This window comes from Syngnathus acus, chromosome 14 (genome assembly GCF_901709675.1).
Source record: "Syngnathus acus chromosome 14, fSynAcu1.2, whole genome shotgun sequence".
Lineage (NCBI taxonomy): Eukaryota > Metazoa > Chordata > Actinopteri > Syngnathiformes > Syngnathidae > Syngnathus > Syngnathus acus.
The window spans coordinates 5,895,589-5,922,536 of NC_051099.1; the positions used below are offsets into that span (position 1 = coordinate 5,895,589).

General features: G+C 46.3%; 3 protein-coding genes and 1 long non-coding RNA gene across 12 annotated transcripts; 3 read left to right on the forward strand and 1 right to left on the reverse strand.

Moving 5' to 3' along the window:
- Positions 1 to 755: 755 nt before the first annotated feature.
- On the forward strand, positions 756 to 8,974 carry usp28 (ubiquitin specific peptidase 28). 2 transcript variants are annotated; one of them, XM_037270056.1, is made up of 26 exons: positions 756 to 939; positions 2,021 to 2,098; positions 2,197 to 2,317; positions 2,441 to 2,528; positions 2,604 to 2,766; positions 3,270 to 3,356; positions 3,432 to 3,569; positions 3,633 to 3,703; positions 3,762 to 3,838; positions 3,914 to 4,062; positions 4,142 to 4,269; positions 4,470 to 4,565; positions 4,635 to 4,772; positions 4,841 to 4,998; positions 5,100 to 5,170; positions 5,246 to 5,474; positions 5,560 to 5,883; positions 5,964 to 6,109; positions 6,254 to 6,523; positions 6,591 to 6,686; positions 6,791 to 6,969; positions 7,288 to 7,366; positions 7,439 to 7,518; positions 7,584 to 7,707; positions 7,907 to 8,102; positions 8,179 to 8,974. In XM_037270056.1, the coding sequence occupies exons 1-26, from the start codon at positions 895 to 897 to the stop codon at positions 8,352 to 8,354; spliced, it is 3,507 nt and encodes a 1,168-aa protein (XP_037125951.1). In that variant the 5' UTR covers positions 756 to 894; the 3' UTR covers positions 8,355 to 8,974. The 2 variants fall into 2 exon arrangements, with proteins under 2 accessions (XP_037125951.1, XP_037125952.1); XM_037270057.1 differs by having other exon boundaries at positions 2,024 to 2,098.
- A 564-nt stretch (positions 8,975 to 9,538) lies between these two features.
- Positions 9,539 to 9,887, forward strand: LOC119133869. Its single transcript, XR_005100208.1, has 2 exons — positions 9,539 to 9,583; positions 9,705 to 9,887. It is a non-coding gene; the product is annotated as an uncharacterized LOC119133869 (long non-coding RNA).
- On the reverse strand, positions 9,727 to 14,101 carry LOC119133864 (von Willebrand factor A domain-containing protein 7-like). Its single transcript, XM_037270058.1, has 14 exons — positions 13,763 to 14,101; positions 13,129 to 13,401; positions 12,961 to 13,054; positions 12,756 to 12,890; positions 12,501 to 12,687; positions 12,256 to 12,431; positions 12,062 to 12,174; positions 11,872 to 11,988; positions 11,481 to 11,805; positions 11,227 to 11,379; positions 11,051 to 11,143; positions 10,703 to 10,974; positions 10,336 to 10,635; positions 9,727 to 10,268 (listed from the first exon to the last, which is right to left on the reverse strand). The coding sequence occupies exons 1-14, from the start codon at positions 13,940 to 13,942 to the stop codon at positions 9,876 to 9,878; spliced, it is 2,811 nt and encodes a 936-aa protein (XP_037125953.1). The 5' UTR covers positions 13,943 to 14,101; the 3' UTR covers positions 9,727 to 9,875.
- Positions 14,102 to 15,042: 941 nt separating this feature from the next.
- LOC119133534 (rap1 GTPase-activating protein 2-like) lies at positions 15,043 to 26,921 on the forward strand. Of its 8 annotated transcripts, XM_037269484.1 has the most exons (25): positions 15,043 to 15,291; positions 17,944 to 17,979; positions 20,721 to 20,805; positions 20,968 to 21,003; positions 21,212 to 21,259; positions 21,725 to 21,757; positions 21,961 to 22,194; positions 22,281 to 22,384; positions 22,510 to 22,588; positions 22,688 to 22,741; positions 22,811 to 22,894; positions 22,977 to 23,077; positions 23,153 to 23,282; positions 23,368 to 23,523; positions 23,610 to 23,681; positions 23,838 to 23,924; positions 24,045 to 24,191; positions 24,261 to 24,365; positions 24,468 to 24,559; positions 24,645 to 24,755; positions 24,956 to 25,043; positions 25,269 to 25,338; positions 25,469 to 25,539; positions 25,621 to 25,646; positions 25,733 to 26,921. In XM_037269484.1, the coding sequence occupies exons 1-24, from the start codon at positions 15,248 to 15,250 to the stop codon at positions 25,630 to 25,632; spliced, it is 2,079 nt and encodes a 692-aa protein (XP_037125379.1). In that variant the 5' UTR covers positions 15,043 to 15,247; the 3' UTR covers positions 25,633 to 25,646; positions 25,733 to 26,921. The 8 variants fall into 8 exon arrangements, with proteins under 8 accessions (XP_037125379.1, XP_037125380.1, XP_037125377.1 ...); XM_037269485.1 differs by lacking the exon at positions 21,212 to 21,259 and having other exon boundaries at positions 15,045 to 15,291; XM_037269482.1 differs by lacking the exons at positions 15,043 to 15,291; positions 17,944 to 17,979 and adding an exon at positions 18,018 to 18,536 and having other exon boundaries at positions 25,624 to 25,646.
- Positions 26,922 to 26,948: the final 27 nt, after the last annotated feature.

Consider the following 26,948-nt stretch of genomic DNA (forward strand, 5'->3'; position numbering starts at 1 on the left):
TCAAAATATTGCAGTTAAAGATTAGCGTGAGATTAGTTATTTTTTTCTTTTTTAAAGCTACTGTATTTCAATGAAAAGAAGAGCATCTTACCTGTCAACAGTAGCAAGCAAATGACAGACATTGAGCTGGAATTCCTTTTCTTCTCTCTTCTTTTTCGTCTTCTTTAATGGCAAAATATCCTGAGTGGGATCAAAGAGGAGCTCGATTTGGAGTGAAGAGCCAGAACACACACAGGGCTAGTGTAGACATTTTTTTTTACGATATTGATCTTCACCAACCCGAGTAAGCTGATACCGTCCATAGAATGATGAAACACACGAAACAAGATGCGCCCTCAGAGACAGACTATCGTCAACATCAATTAAATACAAATGTTTGTTTTTTTTATGTATATTTTTTTTGTCATTTTAACAAAAGCAGAAGAGAAGTCTTATTATACCATTACGACTTTTCGCTGGCTTTCTTTGTTCGACTAACATAAAATTAATGACTAAAAAAAAGGAGGGGGGGTGATAGGATTCTGACTTTTCTTCTCAGAATTCTGACTTTAAAGTGAGAATTCATAAAGTCAGAATTCTGACTTGGGAATTCTCACTTTAAAGTCAGAATTCTGACTTTATTCTCAGAATTCTGACCACTTTAAAGTCAGAATTCTGGGAATCCTCTTCCGTAAATGACAGACTGGACAAGTGATGGGGAAAGCAAATGATTGACGTCGTTGCTGTGTCCCTCAACACGCCTCCTTGTCAATCACGTCGCGGCTGCGCGCACGCCGCCGGGCCGAGCACGCGCGCGTCGCTTGGCGCTCTCCGCGTGTGACAGATGGCGTGCCAGTGACTCCGCACCCGGGGCTGAAATTCGAAAACGGCAAGAAATTTGGTTGCGATTTTGCGATGAGAATCGAAGAGAGCGAAAATGGAGAGAACTCAGCCAACTCGGTGAGCGCAAAAACAAAAAAAATGGACGACGTGAGTGGAATTAACACAAGTGACATATGAGCGTGAAAGGCCCTAACTAACTGGACTTGTGTTACTAACCCTAACGCCGAAATCTCGACGTGGTTAAAGTTGAATTTTTCCTCTAATTATATTGAGAATCAACATAAGACAAAAAAAAGATAGCGCTTGCATTTATTTTATTATTTTTTTTGTGGATTTAATATAAACAAGTATTGGACATGAAGTGACATATTTTTTTCAAACGAGTTATGACATACTGCATTTGAGACCTATTTTGGTGATTTCTCATTTGTCCTTTTAGGGTGTTGTGTTCTAAGTGACGTGCACTGTCTAATTCTGACATATTTTGACAGTTAGTCCTCCGGCAAGTAAACAAATCTTTTCAATTCATCTTGTGTGGAAAGCAATGGGAAGTCGTCAATTTGTTGTTGTTGTTCCCCCCCCAACACTGATAGTATTCAAATGTAAAACTATTCCTCTGTGTCCTCAAACCTGTCATTTATTTATTTATTCAAACTGTGTGTGTGTGTGTGTATATGTTTGTGCGAGAGTGAGTCACAGTGGCTTTGTGATGTGGTCCGGTGGCATGCCGAGCAGAATGATAAACAGAAGCCTGTCCTATCCATGTCAGCATCTTAAAATAGAGGCAAAGCGAGGGCTCTCCGATATACCCGGGACACCATATAAGTCTGGTCCCCCTGCTCTGGGCTTTGTGTGTGTTTGTGTGTGTGCGACGCGTGCACCTGTTTTTGTACTGACAGGCTTTATATAGCGTGGCATCCCGCCCGCCTGCCCTCGCGCAACTCACTGAGCTGCCTCCGTCCGCTTTGTATTGAAACGCTTCATGTGTCCACAAGGTGAAAACACGCCTGGTGCTCGGTTCAAATTGTCCTCACTCGCCATGGGTTGATGACAATGACTTGATGGCCGCTCGCCGTCTTGGCCTCGTATGACGACGACCGCTCGGCATTTGGCGTCGCATCCTCGAGGGCTCTCCTGATTGGAACCTGAAAAGCTCAGATTGGTCAATGACGTGCATCTATTGTTTTTGTTTGGACAGCAGACCGAGATGCTGATCAACCAGCTGAGGGAGATCACCGGGGTCCAAGATCCTCACCTTCTCTGCAGAGCCTTAAAAGTAAGGCAAAGAAGTCCGATCGAGTGTGGCGTGTGCGTGCGTGTTGATATCTAGAGTACGTTTGCGGCCTTTATCTTTTCCCACCTTATCTCCTGAAGGCCGGTCGGGGTGACATCGGACACGCCGTCGGTCTCCTGACAAGTCAGCCGGTGGAGGTTGGGGATGGCGGAGAGCCGCAAGAGTTGGGGACACCCACGGTGGCCTGGGAAGGACACAAAGGTGGTATACACAGCCTTCTTTATTAGCTTTCCAGATTTGGTTCGTTGCAAAACGATTCCTTTTGGTCCAGTAGAACAGAGGCCAAGTGTCGAATCTCCATGAGAAAGATTTTCTTTTCTTCAGGCGTCCACGCAGATGAACTCCAAACCGCCATCGAGCTGAGCCTGCAGGAGTCCCACAAGGCTCAGGAAGAGGAGCGAGAGTTCCATCGGTACTGCCCTTTACATTATTAGGAATGCCTTTTATGCAAGTTGGCAATCACATTCACGACGGACGCCTCGGGCAGGGCTCTGGAGGCCAGCGCCGAGGAGAACCCGGCCAGGGGTAAGAAGAAGAGATGCGAGGCCCACAGCGACATGAGCAACCCCGCCGACTGGATCCGCAAGGACGACTGGCCCGTGGGACTTCGCAACGTGGGAAACACCTGCTGGTTCAGCGCCGTCATCCAGGTGAACGCGAGCGGCGTGCTTTCAACTCCCTAGCGCCGTGGCATTTTCCGACTAGCGACGCTAATAGCATCAAGTGCTTTTTTGTTTTCATCGCGCCGACTATTGTCGATTCAACCTAGCGGCGAATACGAGCTCGGCGGTGAAATGAAATTATGCCAATTGAATCTGATCGCCGGAGTCACTCTTCAGCGCTCAGCGGCTCCATTAAACTTCCCGCTCAAATATTATCAGGAGACACATGAGTGCTCAATTTCATTTTAGTGACACATAAGACAAACTGTTCCCTCAGAGGAAGCACGCATGGAAAGTACTTAGTGCTTATTTCGGGGGAATGGAAAGTGAAATCAAAGCTTAGAAAGCACGCTTATATCGGTGAGAGTCTTTTTTTTTTTTTTTTTTTTTTCCCCCCCCCCCACAAGCGAGTAAGCAGGGTTCAAATCATGGCGGAGGGAATAAGCGCATGCAAGGTGCCATGAATGCCGACTTGTTTTTTCACCTTGCAGTCCCTCTTCCACCTGCCCGTGTTTAAAAGGCTGGTGCTCGACTACCGCCTCTCTGAGCAAATCCTGGACAGGTGTAAGAGCCACACGGTGAGCATCGGCGGCGGCGGATAAGAAAAAAACGGACAGACGGAAAGCAGGTGAACGCTGAATTTGTGCCCACAGGACAAGCGGAACATTGCCTTCATGCAGGAGTTGCGCTGCCTCTTCGCCCTCATGGTGGGCTCCATGCGCAGCTTCGTGGACCCCTCTGCCGCCGTGGAGCTCCTGCGAGAGGCTTTTCGGACCAGCGAGGCCCAGCAGGTACAAGCCGTACGCGAGCCAGGACCATGAGATTTTGGATACTGACCCCCCCTTCACATTCAGGATGTGAGCGAGTTCTCCCACAAGCTTCTGGACTGGTTAGAAGACGCCTTCCAGCTGGCTGCCAGCGGAGAGTAAGTTCTACAAGAGAACCAGCCGCAAATACCATATTGATTTTGCTTTTGCTTCCAGCAACGCTACCGACAAGCAAAACAACCCCATGGTCCAACTTTTCTACGGCACCTTTGTGACCCAGCGCAAGCACCAAGGTACCTGCGTCGGTCTTGGTGAGCTGAGCGATACGCAGCGTTCGCTGGCTCAGCCTGCATGTTTGTTGACTGCAGGTCAAGTTGTATGCAACACGGAGCAGTTTGGCCAGTATCCTTTGCAAGTCAACGGCTTCAATAATCTGGACGAGTGCCTGGAAGGAGCCATGGTGGAGAGGGACATCGAGGCGCTCCATGCCCAACACGGCGAGCCGGCTGGCCGAGAGGTGGGTCGCCTTCAAATCCTTTTTTTCTGTCCTGATCACGATTTGAGGTGTGTGTTTTTGTTTTGGGCTCTTTTTGCAGAGATGGTTCAAAAAACTGCCACCCGTGCTGACATTTGAACTGTCCAGATTTGAATTCAACACGCAGCTCGGCCGCCCCGAGAAAATACACAAGAAATTGGAGTTCCCGCAAATCATCTACATGGATAGGTGAGCGCTTGCCAATGGAAGGGAAGAACTATAGATCATAAAGAATAATACATGATAATATAATATGATAATATATACATATAATAAATCATACAAATAAATATAATCAATTCAACTCCAAAAAAGTCCAAAAGTCATGACAAATTACCAGTCACAGTTGTAATAGTGTAAGGGATTTTTGCTGACATGGTATTTACCAGATATCTTCACCAAAACCTGACATGTACGCACGAGAGGCGAGGAGAAGTGAAAAAAGTGAAGGAGCAGCTCGCAGATCTTCAACAGAAACTGGAATGGTAGCGTACAGAGAGCCCGCTGTTGAATGGCCTCCTGCGCTTGCTGTGACCAAACGTGTTTCCGTGTAGCTATCAACGCTACGGCTCGGGCCCCAACAAGTACCCTCTGGCCGACATGCTGCAGTTTGTGTTGGAGTTTGCCTCCAGCAAACCCGCCGCACTTTCGCCGGTCCTTCCTTCATCGGCCACGGACGCCGGCCGAGAGGACGGGTGAGCTTGGAGCGCAGATGATGCGATGGAAAAGTTCTGTTTGGTGAATGGGATTGATGGTCTTCCCTCAGTGAGGCGGCAGAGGAGGAGGGGGGCTCCCAGCGCATTCCCAAGACCTGCAGCCAGCACTGCCCCCCGGCCAATGACGTCTCCGAGGAGGAGCTGCGCTTTGTTCAGGGCTGCCTCCAGCGGTGGAGGACGGACGTGGAGAAGGACATCCACGGTACGGGAGGGAGGGAACCTTTCGTTCTGGTGGGCCAATATTCCAAGCGCTCGCTCCTCTGGATTCATTCCCACCTTGCTCGTGTTGTTTGGGCGCCGCAGAGCTAAAGGCCAACATCGAGAGACTCAGTCAGACGCTGGAGGGCATGTACTCAGACAACAGCCTCTGCCAGGTGATCTTTCCTCAAGTCCCGCGTCGCTTTCACCCATGGTTTGTTTTAAGATGACGTTGTCATGTCCATACTTAGGTGCCCTACAGACTCCACGCGGTGCTGGTCCACGAGGGCCAGGCCTCAGCAGGCCACTACTGGGCGTACATTTACGACCACGCCAACCAGCGCTGGATGAAGTGCAACGACATCACCGTCACCGAGTCCTCGTGGGAGGAGCTGGAACGAGATTCTTTTGGCGGCACGACCAACGCTAGCGCCTACTGTCTCATGTACATCGATGACAGGCTGCCCCATCTTATTAGCGGTACAGGAGCGCCACCTGAGCTCTTTGTTTCATTTCAACACAAAGGTACCTTCTCAAAGTCCAATAACGGCCGCTTTCCGTTCAGAGCGCGCGGACGACGAGACGGGCCAGGTGCTGCGCGGCATGGACTCCCTGCCGACAGTCCTGAGACGCTTCGTGCAACAGGACAACCGCTGGTTCCAGCAGGAGCTCAGCGAGTGGGAGGAGCAACTCCGCCAGGCAGCGGCGCCTCCGGGCGAGTCGGACGAGCTCCCGGAAGCCGAGCCTCAGCCCCCGGAAGCCGGCGCCGACCGCGACCCTCAGCCCTCGGTGCCTATCGAACCCGTGCCGCAGGCCCAGGGAGCCGCTGCTGCTTCGCAAGCGGAAGCTCGGAGCCATCCAGAGCCTGACGCTGCAGGCCCGCTTGAAGGTCTTGAGGGGCTTTGGAAATATGTATATATTAGCAATATGAATTCATTCAAAGGAAATAATTGTCCCTACCCTGAAAAGAATTAGACGCAGCAACAGCAGCCGCAGCCCTTCCGAGCTCAGACTGCCAACCAGATGACGGCGAGCCCGACAACAGCGACATGGTGGAACCCGAGCGGTGTTCTGACGTCGCCGCCGTCGCAGCTGAGAGAGAGCCTCAAAGTCAGGTGGGTGGAAAGCACCTGTTTCCCCACTCTCCCCCTCCCTCCCAGCTTTGTCAAACACGGGTCACGTATTTCAAGTGCCGTAGATGTTACAGTGATGTGAGGGGCATGTAGGATTCACAATGATGTTGCTCTGCTCTGCGCCAGAGTCCCGAAGTTGAGCTCAACGCTAACCATTCGCTGCCAGACCTCTCCGTGAACAACGAAGACGCGCAGGAGAAGGAGGAAGAAGTGGAGGAAACGGCTCGAGGTGACGTCGAGGCCTCCTCGGAGGAAGCTCCTCGCCGCCAATCCGATCAGGAGCAGCCCATGCCAGCGGCGGGGCGGCGGCAGGCCCAGAACGAGGTGTCCGAGGTGGAGATCCCCAACGTGGGCAGGATCATGGTGAGGGCGGACGCTGACGGATACAATGAAGAGGTAAGTAAGCAAGCAATGCGTCAAAAAGGGATGACAAATCAAACTTGGCTTGTCACCTGCCCAACAGATGATGTTGACCCCAGCCATGCAGGGCATCATTCTCGCCATTGCAAAGGCCAGACAAGCATTCGACTCAGAGGGTCCCGAGGCCGGACTCATCAAGGTGGCTAGCTCACTCGCTCGCTGGCTAACGCTCTTTTTGTTTGGAACTTCTCTTTTCACTTTATGGACGGTTGAAAATGGCTTTGGCTTCCCTCCACCAACCAGGCCTTCCACGAGGAGTACTCCCGCTTGTATGAGCTCTCCCAGGAGGAGACCACGCCGCGGGAGGACGCGCGCCTGCAGCACGCCCTTGTTTACTTCTTCCAGAACAAAGCGCCCAAACGCGTCATCGAGAGGACGCTGCTCGAGCAGTTCACTGACCGCAACCTGAGCTACGATGAGAGGTGACATAGTTTGTGTGGGCATTTTTTCCCCCTACGATTATTGCATTTAACATCACTTATATTATTTAAAGTTGGAAATTCCAAAATCCGACCTAATTCCAAGCATGGGAAATTTGTACTTTTGAAAGCTAAAGAAATGGAGCGAGATGGGCACGGAATACTATCGACGTAGATTTATTGAGGCAAAAAAAAAAACATTTTCATCAACTCAACTCAATACGGAATGTGAATACCGCCATCTAGTGGCCAGATGAAGGTAACTGGTGCAACCTCCTGAATTTCCAATGATTCAACCTGCGCCCAATGTTGGTTTGGCAGAGCCATCGGCATCATGAGGGAAGCTCGAGCCAAGCTGCGCCTCATCAAGCCCGAGGACATGGACATGGATGAGTACCTGGTACTTTCATGCCAATCTTGCTCAGCAATTTGTCTACTTTGATTGACGTGTTCTAAATTCGAAATCCAACAGCAGTGGCACGACGACTACAGAACGTTCCGGACTGTCTTTGTCTACCTGCTGACCGGACTGGAGCACTACCAGCACGGCAAGTAAGTGTTCCGCATCGCTGAACAGCTTCCACAAAGCCTGATTTTTTTTTTTTTCTGCATTCCAGAATGCGCGAGGCTCTGACCTACCTGGCTCACGCCTACGACGCCAACGCCGCCCTGCTGGCGAGCGGAGAGAAACGCGGCGTGGACACGTCTCTGATTGCACTGTACAGGAGAAAGTGCCTCACGGTGAGTGGTTCCAGGTTGCTCAATTTCAATGATAGGAATCCCGCTTCTAGAAATATCCTTTATTACTCAATACATGGCCGAGGTATCGGGTCCGACTCGATATCAGACAACATTCAAATCAAGCGACTTCCACTGGAGTGCAGAATTTCTTTTTATCCTTGTTTCAAGAATTGTGAGGTCCTTTCCGTACTCCTCTCAGAGCTTGAACGAAAGGGCCACGCGGCTCTTTGCCAGCGGTGACGAGAGCAAGGTGGAGGACAGCGTGGCCATCATGGACGAAGCGGTCATCCCCTGCCTGCACCTGATGAGCCGCGAGGTGTCGTCGCAGGAGGACCGCGACACCATGGAGAGCATCCGCAGTCAGTGGTGCTGCTGCCTGGGCCAGGACATGGACGGTAGCTAGACCAGTCTCAGCACTTTTATCTCAGAGACGAGACGGCCTTCCGAGCTTTGGCCTTTTTTCCTCTGCAGACTCACTCCAGATGAAACTGGGCGAATTCCTGCCACGGGTCCTGGACTGCTCCACCCAGACGGTGGTCCTCAAAGACCCCCCCAAGGTCCACGTCAACCAAGCTCATGACCTGTGCAGCCGCCTGGCCGCCGTCATGGAGTCCATCTGCAACACCGCCGTGGTGGCTGTCAAGTAACCAAAGTCGCCCGACGGACTTTTGATAGCCAACCGACCGCCGGCTTGACACTCGCGCGTCATTTCTTGTAATGTGTGTCGCTAGCCGTTAGCCGTGTTAGCAAGTAGCCATTTTGACACGGGATAGTAGTACAAGGGAGGAAGAAGACTCGGATTTGGATCAGTCCTGTCTTGAAGCACTTAATCACTTGTTCATTTTGCCCATGAAGCGTAGTTCAGCACAAAGACGTTCCCCGTGCAGGAAGTGACACGAGTGGGATGACGCACGACAGCAACACGTTTGTAATAATAATGCCCATTTGCATTTGTTTTTCTATATACGTATGTATTTTGTATTTTTACAGACTTTGGTAAGTGGCCGTATGCATGTAGATGAAAGTCAAGAGAGCTAGCGAGGGATGTGATTTGAAGGAAGTGCAATAGAGTCATTCGAAACGCCGGACTCCAAGGAGCAAACACGGTGTATGGAAAAAGCCACACGTGATGGCTGGCGGGGGGGGGGGGGTACATGGATGACATGAAACCTCAACAATGCTCTCAAGTCCAAAAACAACACGTTTCTGTCACGTGCCACCGATACCATTGCGTCGGGCTCGTCCTCAATAAATGTTAGAAATGTGATGTTCTCGTCTTTGCAAATGATTTCACAGCTTCTCGATACAGAGCCAGTAAAGTCGACAGTGCAGCGTGTTGGACAAACGAATGACTATCCATTTTTGATAATGATTTCGACATACTTCACTCAGAAAGTACATCCACAATAAGAAATATCGCCACATCTCTGACAGTGTCACTGAAAAGCATTTTCATGATCCAAGCGGCACACCTGCCTTGCTGCTTGATCAAATACTTGATAAGGAGTTTGGTTAAATGATTGCCATTTGGTCGTAAATAGTAAAAGGGGGGAAAGTTTTCAATCTGCAGCAAAAATAAAAAAATAAAAAATATATATGTATGTATATATATATATATATATATTTTGTTTTTGTTTTTTATTATACACACGAATGTGTGCCTGTGTGTTTAGGGTTGGTCGTGAACATTTTTCCTCCACAGGTTATTCACAAGTTTTAATGTGGCTTCAGTAGTTATCAGGCACTTTTTCACAGCTTATTTACTACTGCGATAAACATTTCCATCAAATTACCAGCATGTTGTTGTGGGACATAGAGCAAAGCAGTCCTTGTGTAGATTTGCTGTATATGTCAAAGTTGTGCATGACTGGAAAAAGTATTGATTATGGCACAAAAAAACAGTTTTCTTAATAGATTGTTTCCACATAATCTCGAAATTACCAACATTTGAACCTGCAGTATTGGATGTTGGCCACTAGGGCAAGACATTACATTAGTATTGATTATGGCACAAAAAAGCAGTTTTCTTAATAGATTGTTTCCACATAATCTTGAAATTACCAACATTTGAACCTGCAGTATTGGATGTTGGCCACTAGGGCAAGACATTACATTAGCACGATTAAAAATTGCATTGCTGCAATTGGCGACGCTTTTGCGACGAGACTTCAGAACATGTTCAGGTTCTCCGGAAATCCGAGCACCAGGGTGAGCACAGCGCAACCGAGGGCTGTCTGAGTGAGGAAAGAGGCCACGCAGCCGGAGCTTGTGGTAAAGGCGTTGAAGGAGCACATGTCCGCATTGCCCACGTTGTCCACCACCAGCAGCTCCACATCGGGCGAATCGCAAAATCCCTCATAGGTGGCCAGGATGTCGTTCTGGTTTTCGGTGTCCGGTGTGAGGGTCAGCGTGCCGTTGCCTTGCGTGAGGTTGACCCGCTCCACGCCCGTCCCTTCGGCGCCGTCGCTCACCTTCAGCGACAGCTCCCACGGGTTTGCGCTGGTGTTGACGCAGTTGACGATGCGCAGCACCTGGCACACGGGAGCCGTGAAGTCCGAAACCTGCCAGGAGACACCAAGCGGTCAGATAATGTTATCCGAGCGTAATGTGACAGGCAAGGCCACCAACTGGATTCAGGACGGAAATTCTGAGGATGGCATAGTTGATGTCGTCGCCTCCGGGGGCCTCCGCTTCAATGACGAGGGTGACGGTGGTGCCTGACGGTGTGTTGAGTGGCACAGCGAGCATCACGGTGCCGTTGGCGCTCAGTCCCGGCGGCTCCACCAGGAGAACGTTCGGAGCGCTGGCTGTGTAGAGCGGGTTGTTGGTGGTCGCCCGGATCGTGATATTCCCTCCAGTTTCTTTGGCGGTCACGGTAAAAGGCACAGAGAACTCCGTCCCGGGGACGAGGTTTCGCTCGGCATCAACCTAAACGCAGACGACGTCGACCATATTGTCGTGTGATGTGCCAGAAGTTAGCCGAGCGAGCGCTCACCTTGATAGTTAAATTGGACGCCCGAAAGCTGGTCGCCGACTCCCTTTGGAAAGGAAAGACTCCTCCCGTTGTGGCGTTCACCTCGTTTCCCTTTACACGCACCACAAACGGCACAGATGGAATATTGTCGACCCGAACCAGGAAGTTGCCGCCTTCCTGCGACTCCACGTTTCCCGGGACCTCCAGCGATCCCGCTGACTCAACCAGAGTGACCTCCATCACATCCGCAGTGTTGCTCCCCGTAAGCATCACCAGCAAACCTCCGTTGGTGCCTTCAAACAGAAGCCAAGCCTCATTAGGAAAACCGGCCTTCTTGCGGTTAGCATCAGGCCGCAAAATTTCTCTTACCCGCCAATGGACGTGAGTCGAGAACATCAAACGTGTTTGATGGGGAGGGGACGAACTCCGCAAAGTCAAACAGGAAGTCAAGGGGACTCTGACCTTTAAAGTCAAAGGAGTCACCAAACAAATGCACCTTTATTATCGTCTTTTCTGTCCATTTCCGTTGGCGGCCGAGCACTCACCTGTGGCCCTCAGTGTGTACGGATTTGTTGCCTCCACCATCACTTGCCACGTTCCCACTTGAGGCCTCAGCTGCCAACTTTCCAAGTTTCCCACCGACGTGAAAGACGAGGTCAATTGGTCCGCCTCCGCGTTGCGCAGATTGACCTCACGGCCTGCAAAGACCAAGCGGAAGGTACGTTTGCTCTCGTCAGTGCCTTTAAACATCTGAGGTCTTAACGTGACTATGATTGCCTGTCTCGAGTTTGTGTCTCACCCTCAGGATCCACCAGCATGACATTAGCTGGATTTCCCGTGATGAAAAGTCGGACATTGCTGGTTGTCCCGTCAATCACAACACTGAAGTTTGCGTTCTCTCCTGGAGTCCTGGAGGCTCGCACGAGTGTCACCACAGTTGAGTTGGACATTTGCCCGATGATGCTGGTAGCCTCCAAGAGTTGGTCCTTGTCCACTTCTATGACCAGACCTCCAGCGGCATCGCTTAGATCTTTGTACACCTGAGCGTCCGAGTCTGCAATCCTGGTATTCCGCCTACGCCGCCGCCGAGTGTTCGCCGGTGTTCCTGTGATCAGGAAGTACACCTGGATGGAAAAAAAAACGTCGGTGAGGGTCTCGGAACGGCACGAGATGAGACCGTGTGCACCCACCACAGATTGAGTCCGCTCAATGTTAGCGATGACAGTGGACTTCAACTGTTCATCTTTGGCCGGGGCGTCTGTGAAGAGGAAGATGTCCGAGCTCCGGGGAGCGTTCGTCAATGCCAACTTGAAAAATAGGATTGTTGTGCTCAGCATTTAGGCTTCATTACATGTTGGGAAGTGAAGATGAATCTTCTACCTGGAGCCCTGAGAGACTCAACTCCCCTTCATCTCCTCCACCGCTTGCCATCAGATCATCCACAATGTCCTTGAAGACTTCTGGGTCACTCGTTCTCATCACCGGCCCGAATTCTGAACCCAACCGAGAGAGCGTTCCTTGTCTTTTAGTTAGGGTAAAAAATAAAATAAAATACTTCCAGTCCGCAACCTGACCTGGATCGTTGAAGGGCACGAGAATGTAGGACAAAGGTTGGTTGTCAGTTTCCACTTGGCTGTCGATGAAGGTGGAAGTCGCCGTGCGCACGGCCGCGATATCATCGCTCATACTCTGCGTGGTGTCGATCACCAAACAAAGAGCTTTGCCGGTTCCTCTGGACACGCCCAACATTCTGATTAAGGAAATACGTACAAGCTTGACACGGCACCTGAATGTCAGCAATCTGTGTCTGTGTGCGTACTGGAGGAAAGGTTCATCTCCTGCCGCTCGTCGAACGTCCTCCAGGATCTCGCTGGTCGCCGACGTGGCCAGACGGGCCGCTTCTGAGTGGAGGAAGCCGTGCTCTGAATCGGTCGTGTCTTTGTTGATCCCGCCGGTGGGCTCGATCCTGCTGGTCACGTCCACGGCTCCTCCGTGGCTGCACTTTCCTGTCCGAGAAATGACGGTGCACATCAAACGGGCCGTACGCAATTCACAAAATTCAGGATTCTCTTACCGCTGGGCTTGGTGTCGATCAATGGAATGAGTCCAAAATATCCCGTGGTCAGAACCTGCTCGCTGATGATGTCCTCCAGGATGTTGTTTCTGCAGTCGTCGCCATCGCAGCTGCGACATGTCGCCCTGCTCTCGTCTGCCGGAACGGAAACCTTCATAAAGAGCTGCGCTTCTTTCTGTGAATGGCCATCTCCTTTTTTGCCTACCTGCTAAGTTGCCGATGCTGGTGTCGGATCTGAGAAGGTTAGAGTTGGGAAAGCTCATGCCGATCTCCACCCAGTTACTGTGGCTGTAAAAGTCCTTCAAGTTCAAGACAAACAAAACAAGTTAGCTTAACGACAAGTTAGCTTAACCACAAGTCAAACAAGGAGAACCTGAAGCGTGTGTAGGGTCTCTCCCAGGTTTTCCCGGGCCGCTTCAAAGTTCTCCTCCTTATTGTTGGCCTTGACCGTCTGCAGGCCGGTGGTGATGATGTTCCGACCGCTGACGAAGGTCTCGTCGTCAAAGTGGAAGCTGGGGTTGACCGCTTCGACCAGGTCCACGCGTATGTTGCGCAACGTGATGGACCTGATGGCTTGCTCGTAGCTCCTGATGGAGTTTCCGGCCCTGCAAGCGGCTGCCACGCCTGTGGCGGTAAACGGCTGCGGCTACACGCACACACACACACACACGAGTCCCGCCGTCATTCACTTGTACACTTGATGTTGTCTGGCAGACTGAAAGGACTCTTAAATTCTGCCTCTGGGCTTTGTTGACGTAAACAAGGGGGAGGGATTTTGTCACTCCTATTTCTACAGCTGATCTCTTCCAAAAAAAAAATTGTATTTCCATACTTTGGCTGTACAATTTATTTTATTTTGCCCAGAGTAAGCTCCAACGTCTTCCAGCTGGCCAGAGAACCGATGACTTGGTCTTATTTTCCAACATCAAGAAACAAAACCTACGATCCTTGACAGACTAAAGACACACAAACACAAAAATAGCGTGGAACAGAAAAAGGAATCTCACGGGAAAGGCGAAGTCGCTGCCCTCAGCTTCGGCCAGCGCTAGGCACACCTGCACGGTGACGTTCAAAATGGCTTCTTCTGTGATCTCTTGGTGACTCTTCGAACTTCCTGGCAGAATCCCGAATCCTTGAGCTCCACTTTGAAGCAGCAGGATGACCCAAACCGCCAAAGCGGGCGACATGTCTTCTCAACCTTGTCCTCAAAAAGGAAAGACGTTTTGCTGAATCACTCGGAAGCCGCTGAACCTTGTCGTCTTCTTTTTGTTTCAGAGTTAAAAGTGGATCCTGGTGAAACGGATGCTGCTTCTCTGCTCAATTTTGGAGGAATGGCAACAGCGGGTAATATGCGGGAAAAAGGTTCAACCTGTTCAACCTGTTGGTTGTGCTATGACATCATGAGCCAGTACGCTAAAGGTGAAATATTTTACCGTTGCTTAAGGCCTTGGAATGTCATCATGATCTGATTAATTATTTGCCTGAAGGAAAAAACCCTTATTATACATGTTTGTTTATTTATTTCATACTAAAAAAACCTTACTATACCTGGTCCTTTAAAAAATATATTATAATATTATGGTCTTTTTTTTTTTTACTAAAAAAAGCCTTCCTTATATATGGTCCTTTTAATATATATAATATTTTTTAAATAATGTGAATATTCATATTCATGGTAATTTTTTTTTTACTAAGAAAACCTTATTAGACATGGTCTTTTTTTTTTTTAAAGCCCTGATATTCACTGTCGTTTTTTTTGTTACAAAGAAAGTCTTACTATACATGGCCATTTAAAAAAAAAAAGCCTTACTGTTTTTTTTTTACTTGCGTAATCCAAAAACAAGTCTTCTATACAGTCAATGACGACTAATATTTCATGTTTTGAGCAAGTACGCCAAGCATCCTCAGTCACTCTCATTTGACATAAGATGGAATGTGATTGATTAATTCTGAACACAGCCACAACTAAGGGGGGGTGTAGACTTTTAATAGCCAGGGCTTTGGCTGCATCTTATGACTTAATATGGCATTTCAGAAAGACTAAGTGAGGTTTTTTTTAAATCTGGAGATAGGTTCCACTTTACACTGTGCAAAAACATTCAAACCAACCTTATATAAGCAAAAAATTGTGTTATTTATATCTACATGAAAAGTTTTCACAGCATCACTGCTGCTATTCTGCTTCGTCAGGGCGGGCCGAGAGAGAGGAAATGCTTCCACTTGACTCTTTGTGTCTCTCCCCCCCTCCCTCCCCTTCTCCATCTCTCTCTCTCTCTCGCGCTCTCTCTCGTTCTCTCCAGGCTGCGTGCAGTGAATTGAAGTGAAAGAAGGAAACATTAACGGCGGGTGGGGAAAAAGGAGGTGGCGTGAAAGACGGTGTCTCTCATAGTATTTATAGCCGACGGGATGAGGAGATAGGACGAGACAAGGTAGGGAGGGAGCAACCAGACACAATAAGAGAAGAAGAAGAAGAAGAGGAGGACAAAGAGACGATGCTGAGGAGGAAGAGGAGCGTGTCGTTCGGAGGCTTCGGCTGGTGAGTGAAGCGTTTCAGGGCCTGTTTTGTTGCTCACTTTGCTCACACACGTGTAAAGGTCTTTGAGTTCATTTCCAGGCTGAGTTGTGCTGCAGTGACATCACTATGACATCACAACACCAGCATGGCAGCGGATGCTCTTGGGATGGGTACGCCTCACATCCATCCCAATTGCATTCGCTTCATTTGTTGTGTTGCACAAACTTAGGCTCTAAAATGTGTCCAATTATTTGATTTCTTCAATTTCTCGTTTTTTTTTTTTTTTTGTTCTTCTATTTTTATTTTGTCTCTTATTGTTGATTCATGTACACTAGGATTAGCTCGCTTAATAGGCCACCTGTCATAAAGACAGAATTGTGAAGCCCGCTAATGCGGACTCTTTCGATTTCAGCAAGCTGTCATCCTTTTATTATTAGGAACAGAAATGAGGATTTGGAACTAAGACCATTTCTGCAAGTCAAAAAATAAAAATGCACATATTACCACATTTTGTAAAGCACAATTACACAATGCCTTCATAATGCTCATTTCTAGATAGCAAGGATGTTTAAATAAACGTAGGCGGATTTATTTCACCCAGCGGCGTGTTGTTAGCCGCAGCTGCTTTGTGGGCGACTTTGCATGTTCACGAGGACACAACAAAGTGTAAATTTACAACTTTGAGGAATAATTGGTGTGTTTACCAAAGTGTTCTATTGACAGCTTTGACCACGGGAACAAAATAAAGCTGCCGTTAATGAACAACTTGCAGTGACAGAATGTTACTTTACATTTTTCCAATACAAAGTCCTGTTTTGGGATGGCTCCTTTCCTTCTACACCTCCTTCTACCCACTTTTCCATTCGTCGGTTCCCTCCATTCGATGAAAATACCGAGCGGTTTCCTCTCAGCGCACCTCGTCTACTTGGGCAGAGCAGAGGTAATAGAGTTGCATTATTGAATAATGCAAGAGCGGCTCCAGGGAAACTGCTCACATGAAATAGTCCATTTGCAATAAAAGTCCGGGTCAATTTTAAAATATTCTACAACACTTTATTGAGTTTGAATCAGGTTGTGAGCATGTGCTTAGTGGAATGTGTTGTACATTCAAATACATGCAAATAGTTCAGCCATCGCAGTTTCACTTAGAAATTGGTCGCTGGCCCTAAGGAAGATGAACGATTATTTCAACCATCCCCTCCGGCCCCCCTCTCTGCACGGCCCTGAGTTTGAATTTAGCATTTGAGTTTGGTCAAGAGGTGGACAAGTGACCAGCCGATTGCAGGGCCAAAGAGCTTGTGTCTTGTCAATGTGAAACTTAAATGTTAATGTGTACAGCCGAGTTAAATATCCAACGCTAAAGAGCATTTGTGGGATTTCGACAGTCTATGGAAACTTGGAAAATGTCACGCATGATTTTTTTAGTGCCATTCCTGTGCAAAGTCCACTTGAATCACAGTCTGGACACCAAAGGCGCTTATATATTACCAACACATCAATCAAAATGATGAGACTTTTTTTTCCATCACAACATAGCTAGCTAGCGATAGATAAATAGATAAATAAATAAATAGATAAATAGATAAATAGATAAATAGATAAATAAATAAATAAATAAATAAATAGATAGACAGATAGACAGATAGATAGATAGATAGATAGATAGATAGATAGATAGATAGATAGATAGATAGATAGATAGATAGATAGATAGATAGATAGATAGATAGATAGATCACAGGTGTCAAACTCAAGGCCCGGGGACCAGATACGGCCCGCCACATCATTTTATGTGGCCCGCGAAGACATAGATAGATCACAGGTGTCAAACTCAAGGCCCGGGGACCAGATACGGCCCGCCACATCATTTTATGTGGCCCGCGAAGACATAGATAGATCACAGGTGTCAAACTCAAGGCCCGGGGACCAGATACGGCCCGCCACATCATTTTATGTGGCCCGCGAAGACAAATTGTGCATCAAATTCGTGTGTCATTACTAGAATTGCAAATTGTCTTCACTTTTAATAATCTTTTTTTTTTAAATATTTGACCAGTTTTTACTCGTCTGATTTGAAAACGAGTTATTTGTCAGTTTGTTTTGTAGCTTTTACTGTATATAATGAGGTGCTCATACATTTAATTAGGTTGACAGTCATAATGGCCCTCCAAAAGAAGCTATGACTACAATGCGGCCTGAGAAAAACAAGAGTTTGACACCCCTGAGATAGATAGATAGATAGATAGATAGATAGATAGATAGATAGATAGATAGATAGATAGATAGATAGATAGATAGATAGATAGATAGATAGATAGATAGATAGATAGATAGATAGATAGATAGATAGATAGATAGATAGATAGATAGATAGATAGATAGGAATATGAAAAGAAACCCTAGCAACCACATTGGAAGAAAGAGCAGACATCTTGTTTTGTTTCCTTGCTTGCTTTTAACCTCTCCATCACCATGTGATTTAGCGGAGGGCAGCACTTTAATAAATAGTGCTTTTTTTTATTGCCGTTCGCCTCCACAATCACACCTCTCCTCCACTCGGCTGCTAAGGTTAATCGAGTATGTGTGGATGTTAATATGTCCTTCACACCTCACATCACTATTTGAGTGTTTGAGTGCAATTTACCTTAACTGCGTGTCTTTTTCGCTGCGCAGGATTGACAAGTCTTCCGTCAGCGCCCTGAGAGCTCGGTGAGTGACATGTTATCTAACAAGAAATACTGTAAACACAACATAAATTGGAGTCTATAAAGTGTTTTTTAGATGTCATATGTACTCATAAAAAGTCATTTGAAGCAATAAAGCACATCTGCTAGTAGGCAGGCTTGCATCACCGCTCCCTTTTTCTTCTTTTTTTTTTAGCTCTTTGCAATTCAGCCTGCGAACACACGTCTCAGTGCGTGTTTTGATTTTTAATTTTTTTTAAAAGAGCCAATATAAACCCGGTTGGCTCTAAGCACAAACATTATTGTGTTTTATTTTCTCCCGCATATAGTATTGCCCTTGCAGATGTGGAAATTTATTTGCTCTCATGTGAGCACATTGCTTTTTTTTTTAAATCCCTATCCGCTTGTAAATGATGGATGTGATGTCATAAATTGTAACCAGTCACTTAGAGAAAGCAATAGAGAGAGTGGGAGAGAGAGAGAGAGTGAGCGAGTGAGAGAGAGAGAGAGAGGGATGCTGCATCTCATCAGAGTGGGATGCTCAGTTACCGACGGCAACGGAACAATGCTGCAGGACCGCTGGTGAGTCTGGCATTAGTCCTCATCTCCCATCTGTGAATGTGTGTTGTACATTTGACACAAAATAGCTCATGTTTGTGTGTTTTTGTAGTGTGTTTAAGTGCGTGTCCTAAAAAACATTAAAAGCGCTCATCAGTCACATCTTGCATCATCTTAATGCCCGGGACATAAAAATGACATTTGCTCATCCTACCACTGCAATATATGAAACATTTAAGATAAAACATAACAACTTCAGAGTGTGTGTGTTGCTAAAGGGCACACAGACCACCTGCTCAACTACAAAGCAGTGAGTTTTTTCCCCCTCCTGCTTCTGTTGTTATTTTGGATTTTATGTATTTGTTGTCTTCTTCATCTCATTGTTATTCTTGTCGTTGTTGAGCGAAGTCAATAATTTCGCAATCAATCTACCGAAAGATAAACACTAACGGCATGTCTGAGGAGGATGCCCCTGCAGGTGGAGCAGATTTACTATGTGTTTTTGCATGTGTGTGTGTGTGTGTGTGTGTGTGTGTGTGTGTGTGGCTATGCTCCAAAAGTGACATAAGTCTGCGTGCACGTGTGCACGCACATGTGATGCCAGACTAATTTGAGGAGCAAAATGCATAAAAAAAAAAAAAAGCAAAAACATTGGACATAAAATAACACATTTGCTTTTGCAGGTAAAGAGTGAGAGTGAACGTTTTTAAATGTTTAGGTTGCTTCGTAGGATGGGTATCCACACCAAAGTTGTTTTTTTGGGGGGCAGGTGGGGGGGGGGGGGTTAGTCCTGGACACATTGTTGTTTGTGATATTGCAAAAAGGTCGTGATCTATGTTAAGTGGCCTACGGGAACATTTTGACATCACGTTACCGTGTTAGCTCACTCGGACATGACAGGATCAGATGTGACTCGCAGCTGTCCACAGACTTAATGAGAAATGACTTGAACATAAATACACACGTTGTATGTGTCACACTAAAGACACCTCTGAGGAGTTTGGTAGAGACTGGATCAATCTTTTTTTTTTTCCTAGACCAAATTAAATTAGGTCATAGCACCCGCTCAATGCGGAAGTGTACCTAATGAAGTGTCTGGTGTTTGAATGACACAAAGACCATCCTGTCCTTTCTCTTTTTCTATTACACAACAGACACACACAGACAGAGGCCCTCACCATGTGTGACCTTTTCTCTCTCAGCAGGTCTTATGTCTCCATGGTCGCATCACAGTGACCTTTTTGTTTGCTCGTCTCTTCATTTTTTTGAAGTCTACATGACCAAATTCAGTATGTAACGGTCTTGTTTTGCCAAAAACTTTCATTTCAAAATTGTGCAAAGACAGAATATCTTGTTTTTATTCGACGTTGTTTTTAATCCTGTTCTGGTTCTTTTTATTTAAATTTTTTTTTTCCATGTACGTCATTTTCATTGTGTCCGTTGTCTGAACCCACTGAAGGCTGTTGACCTCTCTGCTCGGCCACCAGCTGCTCCATTTTTTCCCCTTGAAAACTTCTGCAATTTTTCAGTAAAGGATTAGAATTTCACAGTAGGGTGAGCGTTTCAAAGCAGGCTTCCAAATTAGGCTGAGTGATTCAAAGTAAGAATCTAAATTAGGTTTAAGGTTTCAAAACCAGCTCAATGGTGCATTACTCAAAAAGACATCAGTAAGTCAAGGCCAATTTGTGACATTTGACGGCAGTTATTTCCACAAATAACGTTTTTCTTGCTTACAATCCAATCAGCTTTTTCCTGGAAAAAAATAAGTTGTGATCAAATCTGACCGATTGTAAAGGTCGGACAAATGACCCGTAAAAAAAAACACAATTTCAATCCTGGGAAATCGCAATTAGGAAGCGTCCAACCTGACACTGCCTGAGAAAATGGATGGTCCTTCTGGCTGGTTGGAGGAGATGATTACGCTTTTGTGTGTGTGTTTGTGTGTGTGTGTGCGCTATGAAGTCATCCACATTTGACTCTCTGGGCAGATTGAAGCTCTATCTTTAGAGACACACTCATTGCTCTACTGGGACAAGTATAACGATGGTGTGTGACGCGCTGAAGAAATCAGGACAATAGAAAAGTGCTTTTTTTTTCTTACTAACTCCTAACTGTGACTAATTACTGTTTACTTATAAATGCGCTCTAAATACTATTTTGTTGAGAAGGGTTGAGCTAAGCTAACTAAGCATCTGATGGTTATTCCAGCAAACAGGAGCTCCAGGCCGCCTCCAATGGTGCCGACGCCGACTGCCCCCCCTCGCCTCCCCGCACGGCACCGCCCACCACCAAGGTAAATCGTTCCCTCATGTTCCATGATTACAAATCTGTACATAAAACAAAAGGAGTTGAGGCCACTGTTTGTGTCGTATCAGTTACCATGGTTACCGGCCCCAGATGACCATCACTAAATTAAAAGAATGACAGTAATATTGATCCTGTTGTGTGTCCGCAGTCGGCCCATTTCTTTGACACGTTGGACAAGATGGAGGTAAGTGCTTGGAACTTGGTCATGTGATCCATTTCCCTAGTCGGAATTTGCAAGGCACTTGGTTCAGTGCATAAAGTCAAACAAGGTCAAAAAAAAAAAAAACGCTGTCAGTTTTTATTTAAAAATCCTCAGTGGCTTGCCATTGTGATCAAAAAGCGACGGGGGGCAGCGAGCTTTGGCTAAAAAAAAGCTGTCGTGTGTGATGCAGCAGGTTCCAGAAGCTGCTGAGATGAAGGCCGTCCCTCCGAGGCAGAAGGCACGTTAGTCTGTCCTCAAGTCCGTCGCCATCTTTTCATTTGCCCATTTGTCGCACATTTTGTCTCATCAACATCGGGATAAAATTTTTTAATGTTTGTAGGACTACAAGAATAATAGACAGCGTGTTACATCCTGTGTCCCATCTCATCATGTGACTATTAGAAGCCAAATATTATTTCAGCCACGAAGAACTAAAGTGGGCAATTCGGAGTCAAATTTTATTTTTATCAGCTTTCAGGAAAATTGATGAACGTTTGGATAAACTTCAATCTGGAAGATAAAAAAAGAAAAACTGTATCCAGAATTAATCATTGCTATGCAAATCAAGATATAAATCCCTGAGAATTTATGAGAGCCATAAAACTTTATCCTGCAAAAAGGAGAAAAATGGAGTTAGCCCACTGTAGTTCTCAGTGGCTCGTTAATTTGGGCGACTAAATGTAACAGCACTTTCTTTAAACAGGATGACTACATCCCTTATCCAAGGATCGAAGAGGTGAGTCAATCATTATGAAACAAAATTAATCAAAATAAATACAAAGTGAAAGCGTGCAATTTAAATAACCAATTGCAGGGGTGGAAAGAAATGTCTCAATATATTTGGAGTCTTGATTCAAGAACGTGTGTGTGGCCCCGGGCCGTACTTTGACCACCCCTGTTTTAGCCAAATAATTTTTGTGGCAAACTTTGTGTGTGCAGGTGTTAGAGAAGGGCGAACCGTACCCACAGATCATCCTCCCCCAGTTTGGAGGTTACTGGATCGAGGAACCTGAGGAACCTCCCCCGCCTGCGCCTCCCCCTGCCACCCAGGAGGCCAGCAAGGATGACGAGCAAGGAGAAGGAGAAGAGGCCCAAGATAACGCAAACTGTGGCTATCGCCTGGAGGAGACCAACGAGGCCGCACGTGCGTACAGGAAGTACTTCTTGGGCAAGGTGAGTCTCCTGTATTCTCCAATAAACAAAGGGGAACTTTTTCTTTTTTTTTTTTTACGTGACTCTTTTCTCTCTTTCCTTTATAGGAGCATTTAAATTTCTCTTGCCCGTCCAGCAGCGTTGGAAACGTGTTGTTGTCTGTTAGGCATGAAGAAGAGAATCAGCAAGAACATCTCCACGTCATCATCAGGTACATCCACAAATCAAGTAATGATCCTAGGTGTGTACTGAACACTAGATGGACAAAAGTATTGAGACATTTTGGCACTTGACAGTGAGTAGTGAGTGTAAGATTGTGTTTTGGTGCATCTTCAGGTCCCGAGTGAAGACAATCTATCAGCGCCTGTCAGTGACAGAGCTGCCTGATATACCAAGTGTACAAGAGCTGACTAAGGTTCACACACACACACACACACACACACACACACACACACACACACACACACACACGTCTTCATTTGTCGTCTTCATGTGTTTTTTCTTAATCTTGCAGCTGCTGTGTGACGACGCAGCTGGTCTCCGTTTCAGTCCCGTCCTTTACCCGAAGGTAAAGCTTGATTGATTCATAATTGACAGGACTGAGGATTTTATTCTCTTTTGTGTTTGTCTCTCAAAGGCGTCTCAGCTAATTGTCAACTATGACGAACATGAGGTCAACAACACGTTCAAGTTTGGAGTTATTTTCCAACGCTTTGGACAGGTGAAAACACGCATGCGTGAGATTCTGTTCACTTAGTCAGCACAAATTGTTTCGAATTAATAGCAGTGTGTATGTGGGTCAGGTGTCCGAGGAGGAGCTGTTCAGGAACAATGAGGAAACGCCAGCGTTCCAAGAGTTTCTGCAGCTCCTCGGCGACACTGTGGACCTGCAAGACTTTAAAGGGTCATTAGCATGGGCAGAATTTCACACGTGTAAAAGTACAGCTACATGATTGTTTTGGCTTTGCTCCTGTCACAGGTTTCGGGGGGGTCTGGATGTGTCTCACGGCCAGACTGGTTCTCAGTCTGTGTACACGGTCCACAAACAGCAGGAAGTCATGTTCCACGTTTCCACCAAGCTGCCCTTCACGGAGGGAGACACCCAGCAGGTAGACATCCATGTTCTAAAATTGCTGACTTAAGTCTGAGTCAAGTCATGTGACTGCAGCCTGACTGTGTTTGAACCACCTTCAGCTCCAGAGGAAGCGTCACATAGGCAACGACATCGTAGCCCTGGTTTTCCAGGAGGAGGCCACCCCCTTTGTGCCAGACATGATCGCCTCCAACTTTTTACACGCCTTTGTCACAGTCCAGGTGGAGGAACCCTGCTCGGAGAATACCAGCTATAAGGTACAGTCAAGGCCCACATCATATTGAAGTTTTTCCATGCCATAAAATTGAATTTATTCTTTGACAATATTGCATATGATTGACAGGTGTCTGTTACAGCACGAGAGGATGTACCACCTTTTGGACCGCCTCTCCCAAATCCAGCTGTTTTTAAGAAGGTAAGAATAGGAAAAGATATGCATTTAACTTTAAAAAGGGCACTCCTGTCGAGCCAGCTTGGGCAAGATCCAGCCCACCGGAGAACTAATGAGGACAATGTATATAGAAAATGCACAAGGATAATTTGAACTGCTAACACCTTGGCTGTCATTCAGGGTCCAGAGTTTCGGGAGTTTCTACTCACTAAACTCATCAATGCAGAGCTGGCCTGTTACAAGAGCATCCGTTTTTCCCGACTGGAGGTAATCCAATAGGAAAAAAAAACAATAAATAAAGCAGGACGGTCAGTTTCTTGTACCGGTGGTGTTCCACAGGGCTCCTTTCTAGATCCTCACTCAATTTCCATTTTTTCGCTGTCTTAGGAGCGGACAAGGGCCGCACTGCTGGATACCCTCCACGACGAGCTACAGAGACGCTCCCAGAGAATGCTGGGATTGACATCTACTCTTGATGAGGAGGCTCGGGCTGAAAATGGACATGCTCACGGAGGTCTGCTGGAATCCATCAAGGTAACTTGAAATGTTGGATTTGTACCGTCCTTCCTTCCAATGTTTAGTATTCACTTCTGTCTATTTCAGAGGGCTATGCGCGGGAGAAGCGTCTCCATGGAGACAATGTCAAGAGGTGGCGGGGGGCTGCCCACCAGTTTGAGTGGTGGGGGGTTGGCACATATCAGTGCTGAGGTGAGCACAGGTTGTCTTTTCTGCAGGGTTTGTGAATCCTTGTTGTATCAAATAATATTAATATCTGTCTAATTATATGTGTTTATTATATTTAATCTCCAGGGTAGTGTAAAATCTCCAGTCAAACGCCGTTCGGGTCTGTTCCCTCGATTGTTGAGTATTGACAGCCAAACAGATAAGCACGGCCAGAGAGGGTAACCACCGACTTTGAAAGTATTTTCATACGTACATCAGCTCACAAAAATATCACTGAAGTCTTTCCACTGTAAACTTTGGTTGAATCAGTTTCCTCGGTGACCAGAGGATCTTTGATGGTTGCCAGCCCATGTTAGAGGTGAAGTCAGAGCTGCCGTCCAATCCCAGCTCTCCAGAGGCGGGGCAACGAGACAGGTATGTGTGTGTGTGTGCGTGTGTGCGTGTGTGCGTGCGTGCGTGCGTGCGTGCGTGCGTGCGTGCGTGCGTGCGTGCGTGCGTGCGTGTGTGTGTGTGTGTGTGTGTGAACCTATTAAAATGTCTGTTTTGCATAATGCGCCATCTGTTTCTTGTTTGCATGATTTTTTTCACTGATTTCTGTTCTTCTTAATTTGCAGAATTTGCATGAAAAAGGATAACAGCAAAATTTCCAGATCCACCTCCAGCACGTGTAGCTTCAGTCTCCCCGCAGACGACACTCACCTGGTGAGACACACTTTCCGCTTCTTAAGCACTCTTCTAGTTTATGTCGAAGCCAGCAGGATGAATAAATGAGGCGGATGACACAAAAACAAGTCATTTTGCTGACTGGGCTAAAATAATGAGACAGATTCTGTATTCCCAACTGCCACAGTCTGGAATGGAAGACCTTGTATTTGAGTATACAAAGGGAGCAAGCATTTCATGCACGACTTTTGTCTCATTTGTCTGCAGTTTGCCCAGGCTGTGACAGTAGAAGGTCAAGGTTCAAGTCCGCTCACCGTCTGTCGAAGCCCCACAGGTTGACAGCTTGACAAAACTTTTTCGCTATGTCTCTCGTTTATTGTGCATTCTTGCATGTGATCTCTGACATCTACTTTGTTCCTTCCTTCTTATGTCACTGTGGTCTTTTTTTTTTTGGCACCTTTCAGAATTAAAAAACAAAAACTCACCGAGATCCAACCTGAAGTTTCGTTTCGACAAGCTGAGTCACTCAGCTGCGGTAAGTCTGACTTTTGTGGTCATCTGCTGCTTGCTTGAGTTTGATTTTGTGTTAACGCTAGCACCTCATCTGTGTTGTTAGCAGGGACATTAGACTGCAAGGAAAAGGTACACATTAAATTCAACTGTGAGCATTATCTTTTTGATCTAATAGTGTCTGAATCATGAATTTGATTAATCCGGTGGAATATTAGAAAATCGGGTGGCTTCATAAGCCGACGTCACTGAGGAGAACGACGATGCAGCACCAAGACTTTTGCTACGTGGATTCAATCATTGCCAACTGGTCTCTCCATCACTTGATTATGATCGGCTCACATATTGTGATTCACCACGGAATGCACGGTGAGTGAATGTGTCAGCTGAGTGGAAATAATCCCAATGATGTCACAGCGCCATCACCGGCGAGTAACTGTTTACCAAAGGGAGAGGCACACTAACTGAGTCCTGGGAAATGCAGAAAAATGTTATGCCAAGATCAGCTAATTGCATCATTTTGCTCCGTTTGTTTTCAAGAACGCCCAAATACTGCAGTATCCGCACCTTCAAATTTGATTTGTTTAAGTGAAATGTCTGTTTAAGCATTTACTAAACGACGGTAGCAGTAAAACTGCCCTAGATGGAATTGAATTGAATAATCAGGGAAAGATCCAAATGAGGGTGTAAAATGAAAAATTTATTTTTGTGTAGAATATGATTGACTAAAATTGACATGCAATAATATGACTTATTTTTGTCGCTCATAAATGAAGTATAGTTCCTGGAACAAGACTTGCAATCTCACATTTGAACATTTCTACGGCTAAATCAGCTTGTTTGACACTTTGTTGAAACTACAAGATGGACTGCCATTTCAAGCAAAAAACAAAAGGGTGATAGAAATGATGTTGCACTAGAAAAAAAAGCGCTTCTCCCCTCTGTAGGGGTATAAACCAGGGGGTCCTCAAACTTTTGGGGTCAAGAATGTGAAAGAGCTAAAAATATGTAGTATTCTTTTATTGGGGTGCCGGTCCCTACAGTTACGTATGAACTTTTTAAAATGATCTGATTTACCCAATAATTTACTACAAAATATTTTGTGGGTTACCCCAGTTTGAGAACCACTGGTCTGAACATCAACCATGTACAAAACTCTGTTTTTGCACTGAAAGCACAACTTTCCTTATGTTCATGCATCCTCTTCCAAGCATTTCAGTGTATCAAAAGGATGATCAAATGTAGCATGTTTGTTTCTGTCCTGTGTCCCTTCGTTATAAGTTGTGCGTTTCTTTCAATAAAAAGTTCATTTTTGTTTCCATGAATCCAAAGTGCACTGTAAAGAAGCAAAATGTAAAATAGCTACACATCAAGGAAACAAATGTCAATAAAGCACCATTAAAATGAGTTATTGTTGTGACATCTGTGCTGTGC

Bases quoted from the DNA above. Each gene is read 5' to 3' on its own strand.
- usp28 (XM_037270056.1), top strand. From the start codon at position 895: ATGAGAATCGAAGAGAGCGAAAATGGAGAGAACTCAGCCAACTCG. The intron at 6,524-6,590 runs GTAAGTAAGCAA...CCTGCCCAACAG, and splicing joins CTGACGGATACAATGAAGAG to ATGATGTTGACCCCAGCCAT. The intron at 8,103-8,178 runs GTAGCTAGACCA...TTTCCTCTGCAG, and splicing joins CCTGGGCCAGGACATGGACG to ACTCACTCCAGATGAAACTG.
- LOC119133864 (XM_037270058.1), bottom strand. From the start codon at position 13,942: ATGTCGCCCGCTTTGGCGGTTTGGGTCATCCTGCTGCTTCAAAGTGGA. The intron at 12,891-12,960 runs GTAGGCAAAAAA...CCGTTCCGGCAG, and splicing joins CAGCATCGGCAACTTAGCAG to ACGAGAGCAGGGCGACATGT. The intron at 12,688-12,755 runs GTAAGAGAATCC...TTTCTCGGACAG, and splicing joins GATCGACACCAAGCCCAGCG to GAAAGTGCAGCCACGGAGGA.
- LOC119133534 (XM_037269478.1), top strand. From the start codon at position 18,298: ATGTGGAAATTTATTTGCTCTCATGTGAGCACATTGCTTTTTTTTTTA. The intron at 22,195-22,280 runs GTGAGTCTCCTG...TTTCCTTTATAG, and splicing joins GGAAGTACTTCTTGGGCAAG to GAGCATTTAAATTTCTCTTG. The intron at 24,756-24,955 runs GTATGTGTGTGT...CTTAATTTGCAG, and splicing joins GAGGCGGGGCAACGAGACAG to AATTTGCATGAAAAAGGATA.